The 23,436-nt window shown below is 43.4% G+C and overlaps 1 protein-coding gene across 1 annotated transcript in view; it reads right to left on the bottom strand.

Annotated features, from left to right (window-relative positions):
* Positions 1 to 4,362: 4,362 nt before the first annotated feature.
* Positions 4,363 to 23,436, bottom strand: part of NRTN (neurturin) — a 451,311-nt gene continuing 432,237 nt past the window's right edge. The window contains exon 3 of the mRNA XM_040417758.1: positions 4,363 to 5,169. Within this exon, the coding sequence (XP_040273692.1) occupies positions 4,736 to 5,169 (434 nt within the window). The 3' untranslated portion in view covers positions 4,363 to 4,735. The remainder of the gene's footprint in view (positions 5,170 to 23,436) is intronic.

The raw sequence follows: 23,436 nt of genomic DNA, 5'->3' as shown, positions 1-23,436 counted from the left end.
CGGCTGCCTCTAGCCGTGCGCTGCCGTGCTGCCTAGTTAATGGGGACGGAGTGGCAGTCCGGGGGCACACGTGAACTAGCAGCACGACGGATCCGACAGGCTGTTCACCCGCCGGAACAGCCTGCCAGACTCCGCTGCCTCTAGTGTGAAAGTACCCTAAGATGCACAGAATGGTGTGTGGGAAGCTTCAATGCAATACATGATTTCAGACTTTTTGGTATTTAATGTACTTGTTGAACTTGAAAGAATCTCTGTAAGTCTGAAATTTGAATCTGCCTTCAATAGTTCATTTTGAAATCCACTAGAGGGGGATCAAAGTATACACTATAGAGACCCTATGGCTTATATTCAAGGGCAGTCTGAAACAAATGAGACCAGGATTAGAAAGATGCAATAAGATGCAAGACTTACTGTAGATTGTTAACTATTTACTGATTATAGTTAGAGATCTGGTTGCTGTTGATGATTGTCAATGACAATTGTTATGTATGCGATACTAAAGTGATTGACTACATGCATCCATTTCGTAGAACAATTATTGGCAGAGATTATTTTTTTCTCCTGGTGACAGGCACTGGTGGCTCAATTTGGGATGCCAACCATAGAAAGTGATGCCAGGGTAAAGGATGAATATAAAGAGCCTCTTTTTATTTCTTTATATAAACACAGGCATGTATTTTGATCTCTCACCAGGAATTTTGTCAGGCATAAAGGTCTGTTTTATTTTATTTTATTTTTACTGAAAACCTTTTAAAATGTTGTTACAGGGTAAACGTAAATTATAAGTGTAAGGCTAGTTTTGCGCCTGCAGTGTGAATTCCAGCAGGTTGTCACGGCAGACAATACCAGGAATCCATCCAGTGGACACAAACTGCAGCGTGCAGCGGTTTGTTCTGGCCGGTTCTCCTCATTGTCTGCTGGAATACGTCCAGATCTCCGCCATACCCCATTATACTTAATGGGCCCGGCGGGCATTCTGTTCGCACCTGCTGTATGTGGTGATATTGCCTCACCTTGGTGTGATGGTCAGACTCTAATTTAGTCTGTCTGTCTCTCTATATATCCACCTTCTCCTTGAGGACCTCTCCTTTCCTACCTATGTAAGGCTCCAAAAACAGTGAAAACAGAAAGCGGTGTATAGTGCCCATGACAGATTCGGGATGTATATGGATACAGGAAAAATGTATTCATAGAAAAAGCATACATTTTATTGTTTAAATGTGACTGATTATTCAGTTGTATAGGGCCTGTTTTTACGTTTCAGAGATTTTCTGGGGGGAAATTATACAAAAAATATATTTTTATCAAATAATATCTTTTTATAGTTTTTATTTGCAAATTGACACCAAAATAAATGAATACCTTAATTTTGAGGTATAGTCTTGTGTGTAAACGGGGCATCTATTATTGTGGGCATTTTTTAACATTTATTTTTGGTACATAAAATGTCCTCTTAAAGATATAAAAAGGGGTGTAAATGTCCCCAAGGTTTTTTTTTTTTTGCTTTCATTTGTATCTACAGGGGTCCCAGTTACAGGGAAAAACACCCCCAAGAAAATCTTGACACTTCCCCTATTCACTGTTGCAAAGAGAAGCAGAAGTAGTAATAACCTGCTTTCGTCTTCTCCTCTCTGTCATTCCTGTTATTCCTCTTAGAAATGTATGAATAATCACAGATCAAGACTGAAGGCTTCTCGCTGTAAAATGATTAATACTGGTCTGCATGCCGAGAGCACAAATAAATCCTGCACCTTCAAAATTAGGACAAATGCAATATACATTTGTTCTTTAGGCTTGCAGGTATGTAATGAAATATGCATATTGTATATAATCCACTAATCATAAAAGATACTGATTAGTGGATATGTCTATATATTGAACTGATATAGTGATAACAAATGCATATTACAATATTGCTTGGCTTTGCATAAAAAAGTGTAAAACATGAAGCGGATAATAAGAATGAAGAATTAAAATAGCCACAGTGATTGTGGCCCAAACCAGGAGTGAAAATTTACTGTCAGTTTCAGAACAAGCGTAAATCTTCCCATCATGCCTTATGTTGAAATGGTTCCACTCCTGGTTTTAGCTAAAATCACTGACCAAACAATGAACAATACATTGACATGTGAAATAGGCCTAAATAATAACTGGGACATTATTGGAATTTATAAGATCAATATATAGTTATGTACACTAATCCATATATTTTATGATACTGAGAATTTATCCAATAAATTCAAGTAATAAAAAATTATACAGTTTTTAAAAATTTGCTTCATATCTGCATGTGTAGAGAACCATTTATATAGCAAATGTATAAATAAATTGAAAACTGGGAAACGTCATTCCCCTTGTCAGTGGGTCATGTCTGTAAACGTCCTGATGCTATTGAATCAGTGATCATCATGTCAATCGTGTAGGATGCCACCCTATTGATGAGGGGAAAAGGAATAGCTGTCAATATATTCTTACCTATCTAGGAGGAATAAAAGAGGAATGCTGCAATACAGAGCTCTAATTAAATATGCCCCAGAACTGATATTGCATAGGAAATACAAGCATTTACTTAACCAGACATTTCAGGACTGCTAACAGATCTTCCTATAGGTGAAACTGAATCTTTGGTTATGCAAAGCAATTGCTTTATGTCTATCAAACCAATACTTTTGTTTAATTCGTGTATAAGAAACTATTGTCCTTAAAGAGGACCTGTCACCACTCCTGACATGTATGTTTTAATAGCTACATGCATTCCCCATGTAATAACAATTCTGGAGCATCTATTCTTATGGCTCTATGTTGTGCCATTCCTTCATTATTTCTACTAGAAGTTATGAATGAATTGCTCTTAGCCTTCAGTAAGGGTACAGAGAGGAGGTAACCAGTTGGGGGTGTGTCCCTGCACAGACTGAAAATGGCAGCACTGATTGGATAGAGTGAGTCTGTGCAGGTACACCCCCCCCCCCCCAAACTGGTTACCTCCCCTCTGTACCCTTACTGAAGGCTAATAGCAATTTATTCATAACTTCTAGTAGAAATAAAAAAATGACTGGCACAACATAGAGCCATAAGAGCCATATGTTCCAGAATTGTTATTACATGGGGAATGCATGAAGCTATTAAAACAGACATGTCAGGAGTGGTGAAAGGTCCTCTTTAAATACTCAGCTGTTTGCATAGATAGACTTATCTCTCTTAGTGAATGCAATATAATTATACTCATTCAAAAAGAATTGTTATCCAAAAAAAAAAAAATTGCCCATATATTAGTAAATCAAACATTACAGCAGTAGCCAAAGATTGCTAATTATATTTATTTTACCTTTTTGAGACATTGGCATTTAAAGTTCAGTGCAGCAGCCATTTCAGCATAATTAAGGGCACGAAGAACAGCCAAGTTGTCTGTTGTCACTTGTGAGATAACATCCAAGTGACAGTTCTACCATCAGCCGAGAAGAAGCTAATTCAAAAGTGATAACGAATACTGCTTCACTTCTGTTTGTCAGTTTTACAAAAAACAGAAAACCGCCAATATTCCTACAATTAAATAAGGCATAATTCTTAACAACCAAGCTCTTAATGCACTATAACAAGTGGCTTAGTATTAGAAGGCCCAATTTTTTTTTTTATCTGGGTAAAAATTCTTATTTAATTCATAACTCAACATAAATATAAATGAAAGGGTCAATATTTTATTCTGCCTTTCATAACCAGATACTGGACTATATTTAATAATTATAAATATTACCAATGCAGACATTATGTCAACTCACATTTCAGCATTCTGTGACATTTACAGGCAAAATGTACATGTATATAATTAAATAATGCTGACAACCTGGTGCCTTCTGGCTACACTTTATTAAAAGATATGATATGCACTTTAAAGAGGTTCTCTGGGCATTATGAAAAATACCAACATTAAGCTGACCTATTTTAGAAAAATGGTTTTATTGATACTTATCAGTCCCTCCCTCCACTGATGCCGCAGTCCCCACTGCACTTGCACAGGCTAGGCTGCGAGAACTTCTGCTCAGGTCCCTATCAGATATGTGCGCTTTTTTTCCTTTTCAGATGCATAGTAGTAAAGTAGTAGTAAGTGAACACATCCAGACGGGACCCCGATAAGAAGAGCCTGAGTTCAGCAGTGACATCAGTGGAGGGATAAATATTAATGAAACCATCTTTTTTTGACAGGTTCACTGAATACTGGTATTAATTCCCAGAGAACCCCTCTAAAGCCATTGCCATAAATTGCATATATAAGAGCTTGCATTTTGGCATGGATATTCTATGACTGCTTCATTAGATGGAAAGACATCCCTACTCCATCTGGACAAAAAGTAGTCACAAATTAGTATAAATGTTGCCTGGTACCTGGGAGCAGAGCAGAACCTATGAATATTTTACTCATAGAGTCTCAACTCAGTCCACATGCAATGCAAATGTGATAGAAGCTTGTGTCCCCATATTTCATTACCATAATTATGGGTCTGTATTTCATTTATAGTCATTCTTGAAGCTGATGTACAGTAGAACCTCTTTATTCAATCCGGTTCTCTCAGTTACTTGCAGCCAACCATTTTCCTTGAGTCATATGTCAATGTATACATTTCAATGAGGTAGAAATTAAAAATGGCGATCTGCCTCCATGGGATGAATCCTTATAGCTTGGAATGTGTATTTTCTCTAGCGGACACAAACCTGTTGCTGAGTTTATCCTTGATACCTGTCAAACACAGCCACAATCCTTAGCAGATACCTCTTTGATGGTGTGGTAATGATTTTTGGCATCCAAAAAAGATATATCATCATCGTATGCTACAGGCCTGCAGCAAGGTTTGGCTCTTACTTTCTCTTTTTTTATCTTCTTTTTGCTCCTGATGCTTTGTAGAGAGAGGTCGTAGTTGCGTACAGCAGCTTCGCATGTACCACTGCAGTAGCGAAACAGAACTGTTTCGTCGGAAATGTATCCAAGACCAAGCTCGCTGACTCTCACTTCGAGCTCTTTTATGGTACAGGGCTGTTTGCGCGCACGGGCTCTCTTCATTCTGGCTACATTTTTTGGGTCGTCTCCAGAGTGTAAGGATTGGCTGTACCTCTCTACAAGAGTAGATACAAGTTCTCGGATCTCGCCTTGAGTATAACTCTCGAAAAGGGCAGTGTCTAAAAAGAAAAATGTTAAAGTATATTATTATAAACATTTTCATTAAATCAAATGAAAACATTACAAAATTCTGATCCATTTTGAAATGTTTTTTTATCACCCGCAATTTTACAGTTACATAATTACATAAATTTGCCATTTTTATTTTCACAAGACATGATGTTTTTCAATGAAAATCTCACATCGAGGATCTGAAAATTTTAGCATACTCTAACTTTTCCAGTATTGCAACAACATGCCACTGTCATCCATCACTGCATGTGGCATGGAAGAGCTTTTGAACAAGCTCGTCCATGTCGGAAGAAGTGTGAAGAACAGCTGCGCATGTGCTGCTGTCTGGCTCCTGCAAGCAGAGTGTGCTGGTATCAGAGGTGCTTTTCTTCTGTGTCTGGCATCTACACAGCTCACTTCCTGGCTGTGCAGAGCTGGAAGGTTCTTAGTAGGAAGCAAGCAGAAAGAAAGAAACTTTGCAGAGGAGGAAGAGAGACTGTGAGGAGAACCTCTCATTGGCTGATGCTGAGCGCCTTCACTTGCAGACTGCGCCCCTGCTGCCACTCCCTGTACTGTGAGTCTCCCAGCAAAGACCGACACACAGCAGAGCTAGGGAAGTGCTCATCTACCACTATGTGAGGAATCCAAATGACTGTCCTCTTTATGGCCCCTCTGCACTGTGTTTGTTACGAACCAGAGGGTGTAAACCTAATGTGCCACATGACCAACCTCTTCTAAGGGTGTTGTCTAAGTGAACCCCTCATTATTCACAGTACCCCAGATGGTGGGGATAGATTTTCCAGAGGGAAACACCAGGTCGCTACCTCTTGAAGTGGATTAGCAGACGAAGCAGCTGGTCCAGGCAGACTAGGGGCTACCAGAGCGAAGTACCAAAGGTACAGTCCTAGTGAACAGGCAGAGTCATAACCAGGAGCGACAGTGCAGGACCAAAGGTTGAGGCAGATGCAAAGTCAAATAAGCAATGGGTCAGGGCAAGCGGCTCAGGTACAGGTCAGGCAATCCGGGTCCGTAACAGGAGAGATGAGACAGGGCAGATAAGGATCAAACAAGCAACGAAGTCCAGAAATACAAGCATGGGTCAGGAATGTAGGAACACAAGCACAAATGACAGCAACCATTGCAGTGCACAAGGACCTTTGACACTCAAACACCTGGGAAGGGGGCTGGACTACTTATATTGTTGCAGGATGGCTGGGATTGGTTGCATAGGTCACATTTGCGAAACTTTTAAATGACAAGAAATGAAGTGCGCCAGCCCTTAACGAGGTGCTAGAGGGAACAGGCTGGAAGGCATGCTGTGTGCAGAGCTGGAAGGAAACCATGGAGCGGAATCCAGGAAGAACAATGCCTTCAAGGACAGAGCCCAGGACTGCGGCGGTGAATGGGAAGATACTGGCAGCAGATCACCGCAGCTGCCTGCCTTGTAATGCAGTCGGATGTGGACAATGACGGAGGCAGCAAGGGAGGACAATGATCGCCCGAACACGGAGCAGGCGAACTTAGACGGTCAGTGTTCTTATCACAGACATGTTTATTCCAGCCATACCAAAAAGTCAGAAACTTTAACCCCTTCTGAATTGTCAGTATGGCTGTAATAACTGAGGTCTGTGAGATTGGCAGCAGTCAATAGTCTCATCATCTGTTAATGTGTGCCCTCTATTTCCTGCACTCTGTATACAGAGATATATGAACCCCCCTCCCATAGGGGGATCACATCTTTATATGCAGTATATACAGTCAGTGTACAGTCGTGGCCAAAAGTTTTGAGAATGACAAAAATATTAGTTTTCACAAAGTTTGCTGCTAAACTGCTTTTAGATCTTTGTTTCAGTTGTTTCTGTGATGTAGTGAAATATAATTACACGCACTTCATACGTTTCAAAGGCTTTTATCGACAATTACATGACATTTATGCAAAGAGTCAGTATTTGCAGTGTTGGCCCTTCTTTTTCAGGACCCCTGCAATTCGACTGGGCATGCTCTCAATCAACTTCTGGGCCAATTTCTGACTGATAGCAACCCATTCTTTCATAATCACTTCTTGGAGTTTGTCAGAATTAGTGGGTTTTTGTTTGTCCACCCGCCTCTTGAGGATTGACCACAAGTTCTCAATGGGATTAAGATCTGGGGAGTTTCCAGGCCATGGACCCAAAATGTCAACGTTTTGGTCCCCGAGCCACTTAGTTATCACTTTTGCCTTATGGCACGGTGCTCCGTCGTGCTGGAAAATGCATTGTTCTTCACCAAACTGTTGTATGATTGTTGGAAGAAGTTGCTGTTGGAGGGTGTTTTGGTACCATTCTTTATTCATGGCTGTGTTTTTGGGCAAAATTGTGAGTGAGCCCACTCCCTTGGATGAGAAGCAACGCCACACATGAATGGTCTCAGGATGCTTTACTGTTGGCATGACACAGGACTGATGGTAGCGCTCACCTTTTCTTCTCTGGACAAGCCTTTTTCCAGATGCCCCAAACAATCGGAAAGAGGCTTCATCGGAGAATATGACTTTGCCCCAGTCCTCAGCAGTCCATTCACCATTTTTTCTGCAGAAGATCAATCTGTCCCTGATGTTTTTTTTGGAGAGAAGTGGCTTCTTTGCTGCCCTTCTTGACACCAGGCCATCTTCCAAAAGTCTTTGCCTCACTGTGCGTGCAGATGCGCTCACACCTGCCTGCTGCCATTCCTGAGCAAGCTCTGCACTGGTGGCACTCCGATCCCGCAGCTGAATCCTCTTTAAGAGACGATCCTGGCGCTTGCTGGACTTTCTTGGACGCCCTGAAGCCTTCTTAACAAGAATTGAACCTCTTTCCTTGAAGTTCTTGATGATCCTATAAATTGTTGATTGAGGTGCAATCTTAGTAGCCACAATATCCTTGCCTGTGAAGCCATTTTTATGCAACGCAATGATGGCTGCACGCGTTTCTTTGCAGGTCACCATGGTTAACAATGAAAGAACAATGATTTCAAGCATCACCCTCCTTTTAACATATCAAGTCTGCCATTTTAACCAAATCAGCCTGACATAATGATCTCCAGCTTTGTGCTCGTCAACATTCTCACCTGAGTTAACAAGATGATTACTAAAATGATCTCAGCAGGTCCTTTAATGACAGCAATGAAATGCAGTGGAAAGGTTTTTTTGGGATTAAGTTAATTTTCATGGCAAAGAAGGACTATGCAATTCATCTCATCACTCTTCATAACATTCTGGAGTATATGCAAATTGCTGTTATAAAAACTTAAGCAGCAACTTTTCCAATTTCCAATATTTATTTAATTCTCAAAACTTTTGGCCACGACTGTACAAGTGGGTCACATATAACTATGTCTGACCCCCCACCCCGTAGACTGTAAATATTGATCTATGTATATATATATATATATATATATATATATATATATATATACTGTATATTATATAAAGCTGAGTGTAGTATGTGTGTATGTATGTATGTTGGCTAAAGGAATCCGTACTGTCGCATTTACAATCCCAAAATTTGGCACACAGGTACATCAGGGGCCCGGGAAGGTTTTAGATCTGGTCTCAGCTCTCTAAGCTTGGTCACATGATCCTTATCAGCCAATAGAAGCTCTCAGGTCCTCCAGTCTCCACATGCAAAGTTTTACTCCAGGTTTCCATAACAACCCAGCCATTTTTCTTTACGGCTGTAGGAGAGCTTTAAAGGAAATCTGTCACCAGGATAATTGCTATTGAAGTAAGGCTCAATAGCACTTAGTACCTTATTTCAAGATGTGCCTTTGTTCCAGCAATAGATGTTTTTATCCTCTGAAAATCCAGTTTATTTGGTATGCAGATGAGCCAGTATGGTGCCCAGAGGGGCGTCACTCTAGCAGGAAGGAGCCCAGACATGCCTCCTGACACAATGTGTCCACCCTCAAAAGACTTAAAACCGCGCCCCCAGGTCCCGCTAAGCCACGCCTATGAACTGATTAGGCCATGCCCTTCCCACTCCTGAGCTGACGGGGATTGAAAAAATGAAGGTAAAAATCAACTTCTGTCAGCTGCAGGGGTGGAACTTTCTCCCTGCAGCTTACACTCAGACAGCATGGTGCTGCTGTCTTAGAGTGAGCTGTTCAAAAGGACATGCCCCCGATCCAGTTAGGCCAAGCCCCCTGGCACTCCTCAGCCAACTGAGATTGAAAAAATAAAGTTAAAAATCAACTTCTAGGTCCCGCTAAGCCACGCCCAGATCTGATTAGGCCCCTCCCCCTGAGCCAACGGGTATGGAAAAAATGAAGGTAAAAATCAACTTCTGTCAGCTGCAGGGGTAGGAGGGAGGGTGACTTTCTCACACTCAGAGAGCACTGTGCTGCTGTCTTAGAGTGAGCTGTTCAAAAGGACACGCCCCTGATCCAGTTAGGCCATGCCCCCTCCCACTCAGTCAACTGAGATTGAAAAAATGAAGTTAAAAATCAACTTCTAGGCCCCACTAAGCCACGCCCCGATCTGGTTAGGCCACGCCCTCTCCACTACGCCGACAGGGATTGAAAAAATGAAGGTAAAATTAACTTCTGTGAGCTGCAGAAGTTGGAGGGAGGATGACTTTCTCCCTGCAGCTCACACTCAGACAGGACAGAACTGCTGTCTTAGAGTGAGCTGTTCAAAAGGACACGTCCCTGATCTAGTAAAGGCCACTGTTAAGCGGGTGGGCCCCTGTGGAGGTCACTGTAAAGGGGGTGGTATGCTGTGAAAGTCACTGTTAAAGGAAAAGGCTGCTGTAAAAGACAAAGTTAAGGGGGTGGGCTGCTGTGGAGGTCCAATTTTAAGCAATGGGGCACTGTGGGGGGGGTCAGTATTAAGGGTTGGGGGGCTGTGGTGGTCACTGTTTTGGGACGGCGTGCTGTAGATGTCAAGTGCAGAGGCTCTGCTGCTGTTACACTTCTGGGTCTATATATGTGCCTGTGTCTCTCTCTCTCTCTCTATATATATATATATACACAGCTCAAAAAAATAAAGGGAACACTTAAACAACACAATGTAACTCCAAGTCAATCACACTTCTGTGAAATCAAACTGTCCACTTAGGAAGCAACACTGAGTGACAATCAATTTCACATGCTGTTGTGCAAATGGGATAGACAACAGGTGGAAATTATAGGCAATTAGCAAGACACCCCCAATAAAGGAGTGGTTCTGCAGGTGGTGACCACAGATCACTTCTCAGTTCCTATGCTTCCTGGCTGATGTTTTGGTCACTTTTGAATGCTGGCGGTGCTTTCACTCTAGTGGTAGCATGAGACGGAGTCTACAACCCACACAAGTGGCTCAGGTAGTGCAGTTTATCCAGGATGGCACATCAATGCGAGCTGTGGCAAGAAGGTTTACTGTGTCTGTCAGCGTAGTGTCCAGAGCATGGAGGCGCTACCAGGAGACAGGCCAGTACATCAGGAGATGTGGAGGAGGCCGTAGGAGGGCAACAACCCAGCAGCAGGACCGCTACCTCCGCCTTTGTGCAAGGAGGAACAGGAGGAGCACTGCCAGAGCCCTGCAAAATGACCTCCAGCAGGCCACAAATGTGCTTGTGTCTGCTCAAACGGTCAGAAACAGACTCCATGAGGGTGATATGAGGGCCCGACGTCCACAGGTGGGGGTTGTGCTTACAGCCCAACACCGTGCAGGATGTTTGGCATTTGCCAGAGAACACCAAGATTGGAAAATTCGCCACTGGCGCCCTGTGCTCTTCACAGATGAAAGCAGGTTCACACTGAGCATGTGACAGACGTGACAGAGTCTTGAGACGCCGTGGAGAACGTTCTGCTACCTGCAACATCCTCCAGCATGACCGGTTTGGCATTGGGTCAGTAATGGTGTGGGGTGGCATTTCTTTGGAGGGCCGCACAGCCCTCCATGTGCTCGCCAGAGGTAGCCTGACTGGCATTAGGTACTGAGATGAGATCCTCAGACCCCTTGTGAGACCATATGCTGGTGCGGTTGGCCCTGGGTTCCTCCTAATGCAAGACAATGCTAGACCTCATGTGGCTGGAGTGTGTCAGCAGTTCCTGCATAACGAAGGCATTGATGCTATGGACTAGCCCGCCCGTTTCCCAGACCTGAATCCAATTGAGCACATCTGGGACATCATGTCTCGCTCTATCCACCAACGTCACGTTGCACCACAGACTGTCCAGGAGTTGGCAGATGCTTTAGTCCAGGTCTGGGAAGAGATCCCTCAGGAGACCGTCCGCCACCTCATCAGGAGCATGCACAGGCGTTGTAGGGAGGTCATACAGGCACGTGGAGGCCACACACACTACTGAGCCTCATTTTGACTTGTTTTAAGGACATTACATCAAAGTTGGATCAGCCTGTAGTGTGTTTTTCCACTTTAATTTTGAGGGTGACTCCAAATCCAGACCTCCATGGGTTGAAAAATTTGATTTCCATTTTTAAATTTTTGTGTGATTTTGTTGTCAGCACATTCAACTATGTAAAGAACAAAGTATTTCAGAAGAATATTTAATTAATTCAGATCTAGGATGTGTTATTTTTGTGTTCCCTTTATTTTTTTGAGCAGTGTATATATATATATATATATATATATATATATATACACACACACACATCTATATTTACACACACACACACACGTGTGTGTGTGTGTGTGTATATATATATATATATATATATATATTATGTGTATATACTCGTGCATGTGTTTATATGAGTGCTATTATTTACTGCTGGTTCTCGGGGATTCTTTCTGTTGGCATGTCTGTGTAGTCTTTTACTGATGACAGAGTTATTGAAGATAATGTCTGAGGGGCTCTTGTCATTTTGGGAAAACATTGCTGCAATGCATGCTGGGATTTTTAGTTTCACTTTGCTTCTGCAAATTGGAAGCATGTAATACTGGACAGATTAGGAAAATTATATATAGCCTATAAACTTGGCATGATGTAGATGAGTTATTGGTTGTTCGGGGAGCTTTGGTTTTTTATACTTACGGTGACCAATAGTGTTGGGCGCGAATATTCAAATTGCTAATTTTAATTGTGAATATTGTCACTTCGAGAATTCGCGAAGATTTGGAATATAGTGCTATATATTCATATTCTCAAATATTCTAGATTATTTTTTCATCTGTAACCTCCCTTCTTGCTTGTAGGCCAATGAGAAGGCTGCAATGTCTTTGTCGGAGCTTAGCAACATCCCTAGCAACTAATAGGAAAGTTGCCTTCCCCTTACTATATAAGAACCTTCACAGCAGCCATTTTCAGCAGTTTTTGCAGTTCTCAGTGAGACAACAGTGTCATTGCTGTGCTCTGTGCATTGCTGTGTCATTACATTAGATGGTTAGTTAGATAGCTTAAATATATATATATATATATATATAAAACTAGACATTAACCCCTTAAGGACTCAGCCCTATTTCACCTTAAGGACTTGACCATTTTTTGCAAATCTGACCAGTGTCACTTTAAGTGCTGATAACTTTAAAACGCTTTGACTTATCCAGGCCATTCTGAGATTCGTCACATATTGTACTTCATGAAACTGGTAATATAAAGTAAAAAAAAAATTCTTTTTTATTTATAAAAAAATACCAAATTTACCAAAAAATTTAAAAAAATTGCAAATTTCCAAGTTTCAATTTCTCTACTTCTATAATACATAGTAATACCTCCAAAAATAGTTATTACTTTACATTCCCTATATGTCTACTTCATATTTGGATCATTTTGAGAATGATATTTTATTTTTTGGGGATGTTACAAGGCTTAGAAGTTTAGAAGCAAATCTTTTCAAAAACCCAATTTTTAGGGACCAGTTCAGGTCTGAAGTCACTTTGCGAGGCTTACATAATAGAAACCACCCAAAAATGACCCCATTCTATAAATTACACCGCTCAAGGTATTCAAAACTGATTTTACAAACTTAGTTAACCCTTTAGGTGTTCCACAAGAATTAATGGAAAATAGAGATACAATTTAAGAATTTCACTTTTTTGGCAGATTTTCCATTTTAATAATTTTTTTCCAGTTACAAAGAAAGAGTTAACAGCCAAACCAAACTCAATATTTATGGCCCTGATTCTGTAGTTTACAGAAACACCCCATATGTGGTCGTAAACCGCTGTACGGGCACACAGCAGGGCGCAGAAGGAAAGGAATGCCATACGGTTTTTGTAAGGCAGGTTTTGCTGGACTGTTTTTTTGGACACCATGTCCCATTTGAAGCCCCCTGATGCACCCCTAGAGTAGAAACTCCATAAAAGTGACCCCATTTAAGAAACTACACCCCTAAAGGTATTCAAAACTGATTTTACAAACGTCGTTAACCCTTTAGGTGTTCCACAAGAATTTATGGAAAATAGAGATACAATTTCAAAATATCACTTTTTTGGCAGATTTTCCATTTTAATTATTTTTTTTCCAGTTACAAAGCAAGTGTTAACAGCCAAACCAAACTCAATATTTATGGCCCTGATTCTGTAGTTTACAGAAACACCCCATATGTGGTCGTAAACCGCTGTATGGGCACACGGCAGGGCGCAGAAGGAAAGGAATGCCATACGGTTTTTGGAAGGGAGGTTTTGCTCGACTGTTTTTTTGACACCATGTCCCATTTGAAGCCCCCTGTCACGGGGTTCCGAAGGTGCACTCGGTCCCCCATTGCCCGCAGACCTGTTGCTTAGCTTTGGGAATGAGGATCTGTGTTTGACCTCATTCCCAGGGCGGCTTTACTAGCTGGGTGGCTCCCTGCTCCTAGTCTGCCTTGAGCGCCGAGCTGATCACTCGGTGCTCGATTGGTTGGTCTGTCGGTCATGTGACGCTGGCTACAGGTTGCCTGTTAATTTCTAGGTTCCTGGCTATTTGTTGGACTGCTGAATACTTACCTTATCCTGTTCCCTGACCATCCTTTTGCCTGCTCCTCCTGTACTGCGCATCCGTCCTGGTATTGTGACCTCGGCTCCCACCTGACTACTCTCTTAGGACTCCTCTTGTACTTCTCTGCTCTCCTGGTATTTGACCCCGGCTTCTCCTGACCATTCTTTGCTTAATCCTTTGTACTGCGTAGCTCTCTTGGTTCTGACCCGGTCCGTTCATGTTCCGTATTTTGTCTTGTCTGTCTTCCCTGCACATATCCTAAGTTAGGGACTGTCGTCCAGTTGTCCCCTGTTATCAGGACTCGTGAGGCAAGTAGGCAGGGCCAGGGGTGAGGGTGGAGAGCAGTGGTCACTATCCTTCCCGCTGTGTGTGTGTGGACGTGACCGTTACACCCCCCTGATGCACCCCTAGAGTAGAAACTCCAAAAAAGTAGCCCCATTTTAGAAACTACGAGATAGGGTGGCAGTATTGTTGGTACTAGTTTAGGGTACATATGATTTTTGGTTGCTCTATATTACACTTTTTGTGAGGCAAGATAACAAGAAATAGCTGTTTTGGCACCGTTTTTATTTTTTGTTATTTACAAAATTTATCTAACAGGTTAGATCATGTGATATTTTTATAGACCAGGTTGTCACGGATGCGGCGATACCTAATATGTATACTTTTTTTTTATTTATGTAAGTTTTACACAATGATTTCATTTTTGAAGCCAAAAAAAATCATGTTTTAGTGTTTCCATAGTCTGAGAGCCGTAAAACACCAAAACAAACGTATCATAAATATCTCGCATGGAGTTATTCGTATTATCACCTACACAGCTCAAAAAGCATCCACACAGAGAGCAATTCTAGTTAATTCATTCCTTTATTGGATATCCAACCAAATGGTATATCAATTAAAACATATACAAAAAACAGCACATAATGGGAACACTACGGTGTTACAAATAATTGTATAAAAACAGAGTGAGCTCCAGACCAATAAGGGACTAGTATCCCCCCATACATAAATAAAGCAGTGTCAGCTTAGTGGGGCGCATGTAGCAATAGTAGCACCCAGGACATGCATAATAAGACACTTCAAACACTTAAGGAAGTGTGGACCTGGGTGCAGCCCTCACCAAGCAGAGACTGCAGAAAAAGGGGGGAAAAACACAATTTATAAATATACCTACTGACCCTGGTCTGAAGCAGCCGCCCGACGATCGTTTCGCTATTGCTTCCTCTTGGGGCAGTCTCTGCTTGGTGAGGGCTGCACCCAGGTCCACACTTCCTTAAGTGTTTGAAGTGTCTTATTATGCATGTCCTGGGTGCTACTATTGCTACATGCGCCCCACTAAGATGACACTGCTTTATTTATGTATGGGGGGATACTAGTCCCTTATTGGCCTGGAGCTCACTCTGTTTTTATACAATTATTTGTAACACCGTAGTGTTCCCATTATGTGCTGTTTTTTGTATATGTTTTAATTGATATACCATTTGGTTGGATATCCAATAAAGGAATGAATTAACTAGAATTGCTCTCTGTGTGGATGCTTTTTGAGCTGTGTAGGTGATAATAGTCTGAGAGCCATAATTTTTTCAGTTTTTGGGCGATTTCCTTGGGTAGGGTATGATTTTTGCGGGATGAGATGACGATTTTATTGGCACTATTTTGGGGTGCGTGTGACTTTTTGATCGCTTGCTATTACACTTTTTGTGATGTAAGGTGACAAAAAATTGTTTATTTAGCACAGTTTTTATTTTTTATTTTTTACGGTGTTCATCTGAGAGGTTAGGTCATGTGATATTTTAATAGAGACGGTCAATACGAACGCGGCGATACCAAACAAGTATTCCCTTACGTCCTCAACAGCAGCACAGATGGGGTTAACTGCCCCTGTGGACTGGTAGGACCGGCGGAATTTTAATGAGCCCAAGAACCAATAAACGATCTTCAGCTCCCTGAAAGGGAGGAGATCCCCCCCCAGCCCACCGTGTTTTTTTCTGTCCTCTGGACAGGTGGACTGGCGTGTCGCTCCCTCTCTGGGAGCTAAAGATTGCTTAGGGGTTCTTTTCCCCTCCTTAAGCTTAGCTCGCTTTCTATGGATCTCAGTGCCTTTATTTTAGGCCTGATCATGGCGATTTCGGTCTGGGGTACCGTCGGGGAGGGGGGCGTCCCCTCCCCTCTTCTCTCATCATCTGTAGACGGTGCTCCGTCCCTCCGTTACCGCATGTGTGCGGCGCTATGGGCGCCGCCATTTTCCGGAAGTGACGCGCCCTAGGTGCGCTACGTCACTTCCGGTTTTCCGAAGCGTTGCGGTGATGTATAAAACTCACCTTTCTTTTAAACTGGCTCCCTGGAAGGACATCCTGGACTTAGGATTAGTCTGGGGAGACAATTTTTCGTATAGGTAGAGCCAGTATAGGCTCTGGTTTTTCTACAAGAGAAAAAAAAAAAAAAAAAAGGGAGTGGTGCTGATCTCGTTTCAGGAACCCGCCCATTGGGCGGGGCTTCCTCCTTTTAAGCGCCCAGAGCCCATCAGTCAGTGCTTTGGTTGCGTTGCTTTCACAAGTTAGCTCCAGAGCTCTCCTGTGCTTTGTGATATTCCTGCAGTATTGCTTTGCTTGGGTTTTGTACTTCCTCTTCTTTCAGCTCTATTTCTTCTAGTGCTGGTGGGCCCCCTTAAGGTCTGGTCTTCTCCACCTCCTGATATTGTAGGTGTTATGACCTGTTTTGTTTCTTCCATTACAGACTATGGCTTCCCCTAAGGAGCTGGATCAGCGGAAGGCTGGGGCCAAGAGGAAGCATTTGGCATGTTACGAATGTAAAACACCCCTAGATGACAGCTGTCCTTACTCCAGATGTGAGAGTTGTCACACGGCATCCACGGAACCCACGATGCAGGAGATGTTCCAATGGACCAAGACATACGTGGATGATTCCATCAAGGTAGTAGTTCAGCTGCTTAATGAGAGGCTACCAGGTCCCTCTCAGACTCCCATGGAGGTGGTCGCACCGGTCGAAAGACCTACCCCCTGTTCAGTGGGGTCTTCTTCTTCTGAGGAAGAAGAATCTACTTCTTGCTTTTTCCCTCCAGAAAAGACGCAGAAGTTACTCAAGTCCATCAGGTCGGGGGACCAGGATGTTGACATGGGGGAGTCCTCCGATCCCGCCGGTCGGACACAGCGTGTCTTTAGAGCGGATGAGACCCTCCTCTCTGTGATGCGCACAGAGTGGAAAAAGCCTGAGAAGGGTCCAGTGCTTACCAGAAAATTCAGACTCATGTACCCGATGGCCAAACCATTGGTGGAATCGTGGGGTTCCGTTCCGCTATAGCCAAGTTGTCCCGGCGCACTCTAGTCCCTGCAGACGATGGGTCTAGCCTGCAGGACCCTCTAGACCGGAGGGCAGAGTGCACCCTTAGGAGGGGTTACGCGGCGGCCGCTGCCTCCGCATCTACTTCCATTGCGGCCACTGAGGTAGCCACCTATCTACGCTCTAGGCTTAATCAAATCCAGACGGATGTGGACCAGAGCGTATCAAGAGACGACATCCTGGCAGCCTTTAAGTCAGCCAACCTGGCTATGGACTTTTTAGTTGATTCCTCCCAGATGCAGCTGAAGCTGGCCGCCAAAACTATGGCCCTAGTTTCAGCTGCCCGCAGACCACTCTGGCTGAAACCGTGGATCGCGGATAACACATCCAAGTTTAACCTTTGTGGGCTCCCCTTCGAACCAGATAGGTTATTCGGGTCCGAATTGGACAAAATAATGGAGGGGCTCTCCGATAAAAAAGGGAAGAGCCTCCCCCAGCAGCCCTTTCGGGGACGCCCCAGACAGGAAAAGAAGGGCGGAGGTCGTCCTGGGCAGCAGTCTAGGCGCAGAGATTGGGGGGGGGGCCGTCTCGTAAATATCCGAGACGCCCCCGCAAACCCACCAGGGAGGCAAAACCCTCCTGACTATGGGCCTCCTCGAGGCTCTTGGATAAGCCCTGCTGCCCCTGCCGTGTCTCCTCTAGATTTTCCCGTACCCCTCCCCCAGATTCCCGTGGGGGGCCGTCTTACCCATTTCAAAGACTCTTGGAGCCGGTTGATTGCAGACCCCTGGGTCCAGGACATAGTTTCCGCCGGGTACCGGGTAGATCTTATCTCTCTCCCCCCAGAGAGATTCATCGCCACACGAAACTTCGGGTCTGCCAAACAGGTGGTCCTAGAACCTTACATTCAGGACTATATTTCCAAGGGAGCCCTAGAGGAGGTACCGGCAGGGGAGAGGGGCCTAGGGATTTATTCACCAGTGTTCCTGGTTCCCAAGAAGACAGGAGATCTCCGGATGATCATCGATTTGAGATTCCTCAATCGATTTATAAGGAAAACAAGGTTTCGCATGGAAACCATAAGGTCAGTCAGCCATATCCTCAATCCTGGGGACGTCATGGCTACTCTGGACCTCAAGGATGCGTACCTTCACATTCCGATCCATTCCGCTTCCCGGAAACTCCTCAGGATCGCGGTCCAGATTTCAGGGGTTTGCAGGCACTTTCAGTTCGCCGTGCTTCCCTTCGGAATCTCTTCTGCCCCCCTTATCTTCACCAAGGTAGTGGTTTCGGTGGTGGCAGCTTTGAGACTCCAAGGACTGACTATTATTCCTTATCTGGACGATTGGCTTTTCATAGCCTCTTCAGTTCCGATCCTTACCCACCATCTTCAGGTCGCAATCTCTTTTCTCTTCCGCCTAGGCTGGATTATCAACTGGCAGAAGTCGAATGTGAGCCCATCGACTTCAATCCATTACTTAGGATTCGTGGTCGACTCTGTGGAGATGTCCCTCCGGTTGACTCCAGAAAGGAGAGCGCGGATTCAGGACCTGGCAAAGGTCCTTTATGTCCCTCGTCGAGTCTCTATCCGGACTCTCATGAAGATGCTGGGGCTCATGTCAGCGGCTGCGGATGCGGTCCCTTGGGCGCTATGGCACCTCCGTCCTCTTCAGTCGGAGGTCTTACACCTATGGAACGGCAGCCCTGCGGGGCTAGATTCCCTGTGCTCCCTGTCCGGTCAAACCCGAAATTCCCTCAGATGGTGGTTTCAGCTACCAGCAGGGAAGTCTATGACCCAACCAGCTTGGGTCATATTGACTACAGACGCGTCCCTTGTAGGCTGGGGCGCTCACCTGGACGGATCCCCAATTCAGGGATCTTGGTCTGCTCTGGAGCGGCATCTTTCCTCCAATCTTCGCGAGATGCGAGCTATCCGGCTAGCCCTCCTTCACTTTGCGCCTCAGATCCGGGGCAAAGCAGTGAAAGTCCAGTCAGACAATATGACTGCAGTTCTCTATATAAACAAACAGGGAGGCACAAGATCATTGCCCCTTCTGTCAGAGATCGGGGTAATTCTTCGGTGGGCAGAGCTGAACCTTTCCCATCTATCTGCCGTTCATATTCGAGGCTCCCTCAATATGATAGCGGACCGCTTAAGTCGAGGATTACCGACCATGGAGTGGTCTCTGCATCCGGAGATCTTCAGGCAGCTAGTTCACAGATGGGGTATGCCAGAAGTGGATCTCATGGCAACCAGGTTCAACGCCAAGGTAATGAGGTTCTGTTCCCTCTACAGGGAAGACAACCCCCTGGCGATAGATGCTCTGTCAATACCGTGGAGGTTCAGGCTGGCTTACATCTTCCCTCCCTTTTTCCATGATACCGAGGGTATTGATGAAAATCCGTCAGGATCAGGCCTCGGTAATAGCCATCATACCGTTTTGGCCCAGAAGATCCTGGTTTACCCAGCTCATTCAGATGAGTCGGGGACAATACTGGAGACTCCCCCCGGAGCAGACCCTGGTGTCGTGGGACACTCACCTCTGCCTAGATCTGCACAGGTTCAACCTGACAGCCTGGAGGTTGATCAGTCCCTTCCCAACATAGAAGGGCTTTCCGAGTCGGTCCTGAGAACTTTGTCGCATTCCCGAGCAGAGTCTACAAAGAAGGCCTACTCCAGGATCATGAGAATCTTCGAGGCATGGTGTGATTCCAGACAGGTGGCGTCTTCAGATCCGCCCCTTCCTGCGATACTTCAATTTCTTCAGGATGTATTAGATAGAGGCCTATCTCCAGCTACCTTGAAGGTACAGGTTTATGCCATCTCGGCCTGTCTCAACAGGCCACATTCTCGGGACCCACTCATCAAACGCTTCCTGAAGGGAGCTGAAAGACTAAAGCCTACTATACTGAAACCTATCCCCCAGTGGGATCTTTCAGTAGTGCTCAGGGGGCTAGCATCTCCCCCCTTCGAGCCCTTGGAGGAGGTAAATTTTAAATTTTTGACTTTAAAGATGGTCTTTCTTCTGGCTATAGCTTCAGCCAAAAGAGTTTCTGAATTGCAGGCTTTCTCCGCAATTCACCCGTACATTATTTTTCTACAGGATAGAGTACTCCTGAAGTTTTTACCTTACTTCAGGCCTAAGGTGCCTACTTTCCAGAACATCAATCAGGTAATATCTTTACCAGTTTTGTTTACAGCCTCCTCCTCTGATACTCCAGCTAGAGACCCGCTGGATATTTCAAGATGCCTCCAGATCTATGTGGATAGATCTAGTGAGTTCAGAATAGATGAGAATCTTCTTATCCTGTTTGCCGGTAAGTCTAAAGGCCGTAAAGCGTCTAAAGCCACCATTAGTCGCTGGATCAAGGAGGCCGTTATGGAAGCTTTCGTCTCCCAATCCTTAGATCCTCCTGAGTTTGTGAGAGCCCATTCTACTAGGGCGGTCTCCACCTCGGTTGCGGAGAGAAGACTCCTCCCCTTAGAGTTGATCTGTAAGGCGGCCTCCTGGAGCTCTGAGTCAACCTTCATCTCCCATTATAGGATAGATGCTAGGATGGCAGAGTTTTCGGCTTTTGGGCAGACTGTTCTTAGTTCTGCCAGGCATGAGGACCCTCCCTAGGGGATTCTTCTTGCTATCTCCCCATCTGTGCTGCTGTTGAGGACGTAAGAGAATCGTTAATTTCTAACGATAATTTGTTTTCCCTTAGTCCTAACAGCAGCACACAAATATCCCACCCTAAATACATTATGCTTGTTAAAAACACGGTGGGCTGGGGGGTGATCTCCTCCCTTTCAGGGAGCTGAAGATCGTTTATTGGTTCTTGGGCTCATTAAAATTCCGCCGGTCCTACCAGTCCACAGGGGCAGTTAACCCCATCTGTGCTGCTGTTAGGACTAAGGGAAAACAAATTATCGTTAGAAATTAACGATACTTTTTTTTTTATTTATGTAAGTTTTACACAATAACAGCTTTTTTCAAACAAAAAAAATTATGTTTTAGTGTCTCAATATTCTGAGCCATAGTTTTTTTTTTTTTTGGGCGATTGTCTCAGGTAGGGGCTAATTTTTTGCGGGATGAGGTGACGGTTAGATTGGTATTATTTTGGTGGGCAAACACCTTTTTGATTGCTTGCTGTTGTACTTTTTGAGATGTAAGGTGACAAAAAAATACTTTATTTAGCACAGTTTTTATTTTTAACTTTGTACGGTGTTAATCTGAGGGGTTAGGTCATGTAATATGTTTATAGAGCCGGTCGATATGGGCGCGGTGATACCTAATATGTATGCTTCTTCTTTCCCCCTATTTTTTACCATTTTTTTTATCTTTATTTGGGGAAAATGACGTTTTTGTTTATTTTTACTTGAAACTTTAAATTTTTTTGGGAAAACTTTATTTTTTTAACTTTTTTTTTAACTTTATTTTTTGTCCCACTTTGGGACTAGAACTTTTGGGGGTATATTCCTTTACAATGCATTCCAATACTTTTGTATTGGAATGCATTGGCTGTATGAGTAATACTGTGTGTATTACTCATACAGCTTCCGGGGCCTGCTCAATGATTTGAGCAGGCACCGTGTTCCGATCACCGCCCGCCGGGCGGCAGTGATGGGAACAACGCATGACTTACTGGTACGTCATGGGTCCTTAAGGACTTGGGAAACATGCCTTACCGGTACATCATGCGTCCCTAAGGGGTTAAGCCTGTTACAATAACGAGCGCTAGAACAGTAGTGCATAAACATTAGTAGGAACATAAATATCAAAGGAATTTGACCACATTGTAGTTCTTGTTTTATTTTTTATTTTGTCAAAAATATTTTTGTCAAGAAGTCAAAATTAAAATAATAATAAAAATAAAATGGAAACCTATATATCACAATACAGTAACTATAATTATTATTGCCTTAGTGTAAAACTTAGGCAAGAAGCAGATATCTCAGAAGCAGATATTCAGGAAAAATGGTGTATTTTTTACGTCTTGAAATTTATAAAATTTCTTTATAGACAACATTTCTTGTAAATATTCTGTCTGAATTTGGTAACAGTTTGCCTTGTTCAGGACCATCTACAACCTTTACAACCACATATGAAAAAGTTCTAAATCTTGATAATGCAAGATATAACTGTCCGTAACTGAATACTGGTTCTGGCAAGTAAATGCCAACTTTTTCTAAGGTTTGCCCCTGTGCTTTATTAATTGTCATGGCAAAGGCTAATGTAACTGGAAATTGTCACCTTCTTAAGGTAAATGGTAAATTAGTAGAGGACGGAGCTAAATCAACACGGGGGAATAAAGAACATGTCCCCTTCAGCTGAACCTGTTATTACCTGAGCAATAATGAGGTTTATTTTCAAGTCTTTAACAAAGAGGCGGGTCCCATTGCACAATCCTCTTTTAGTGTTTATATTCCTAAGGAGCATAATTATTGCTCCCTTTTTAAGGTTCAGCTTATGCCTCGGCATTCCTGTTGGAGTTAGCTCATTAAGAAACTCAATAGGATAGTTCTGCATATCTTCCTCAGTTGTGTCATCAATTGAGTTTGAGCTAAGGAATGTCACAGTATCTCCTTCTAAAATGTTTAGCACCTCCTCATTTATGCTATCAACCTCAGAGTTCTTTGGGCAAAGAATACATTTTTTTTTTATCTTTGAGATATCAGCAACTGGAATTCTTTCTCCAAATAATTCTTTGACAATATTTCCTGTACATAAAATTTCAATTTCAATTATGTCTTCGGGCAAACCATCAATGTGTGATTTATCACCATTGCCAACATAGATCAACCAATTGCTGAATTTAGTGTCACCTGAACGGATATTGTTTGTAAGGTTAAGTATTTGGAAGTTTTGCCACAGTTTATTATACTTTATACATGCTTCTACAATTTTTGTCCGGTCACCATGAGGAACCACTGTAAGTGGTAATAAAACTTTTCCTCCAAAGGGTTTGTGGTTATCCATTATTTCTTTTAGCAGTTTGTCGACCACTGTACGAGCAATAGATGGAGCCATTGTACACTCATCCCAAATATTTTCAGCATCAGCAGAATTGAGACACATATTTGATATTGAGTTTTCAACTATCGGAACAGGTAA

Source organism: Bufo bufo, chromosome 2 (assembly GCF_905171765.1).
Source record: "Bufo bufo chromosome 2, aBufBuf1.1, whole genome shotgun sequence".
Classification (NCBI taxonomy): domain Eukaryota; kingdom Metazoa; phylum Chordata; class Amphibia; order Anura; family Bufonidae; genus Bufo; species Bufo bufo.
Note: the sequence above shows the minus strand (reverse complement) of the source record. Positions and strands in the feature narration are given on the sequence as shown.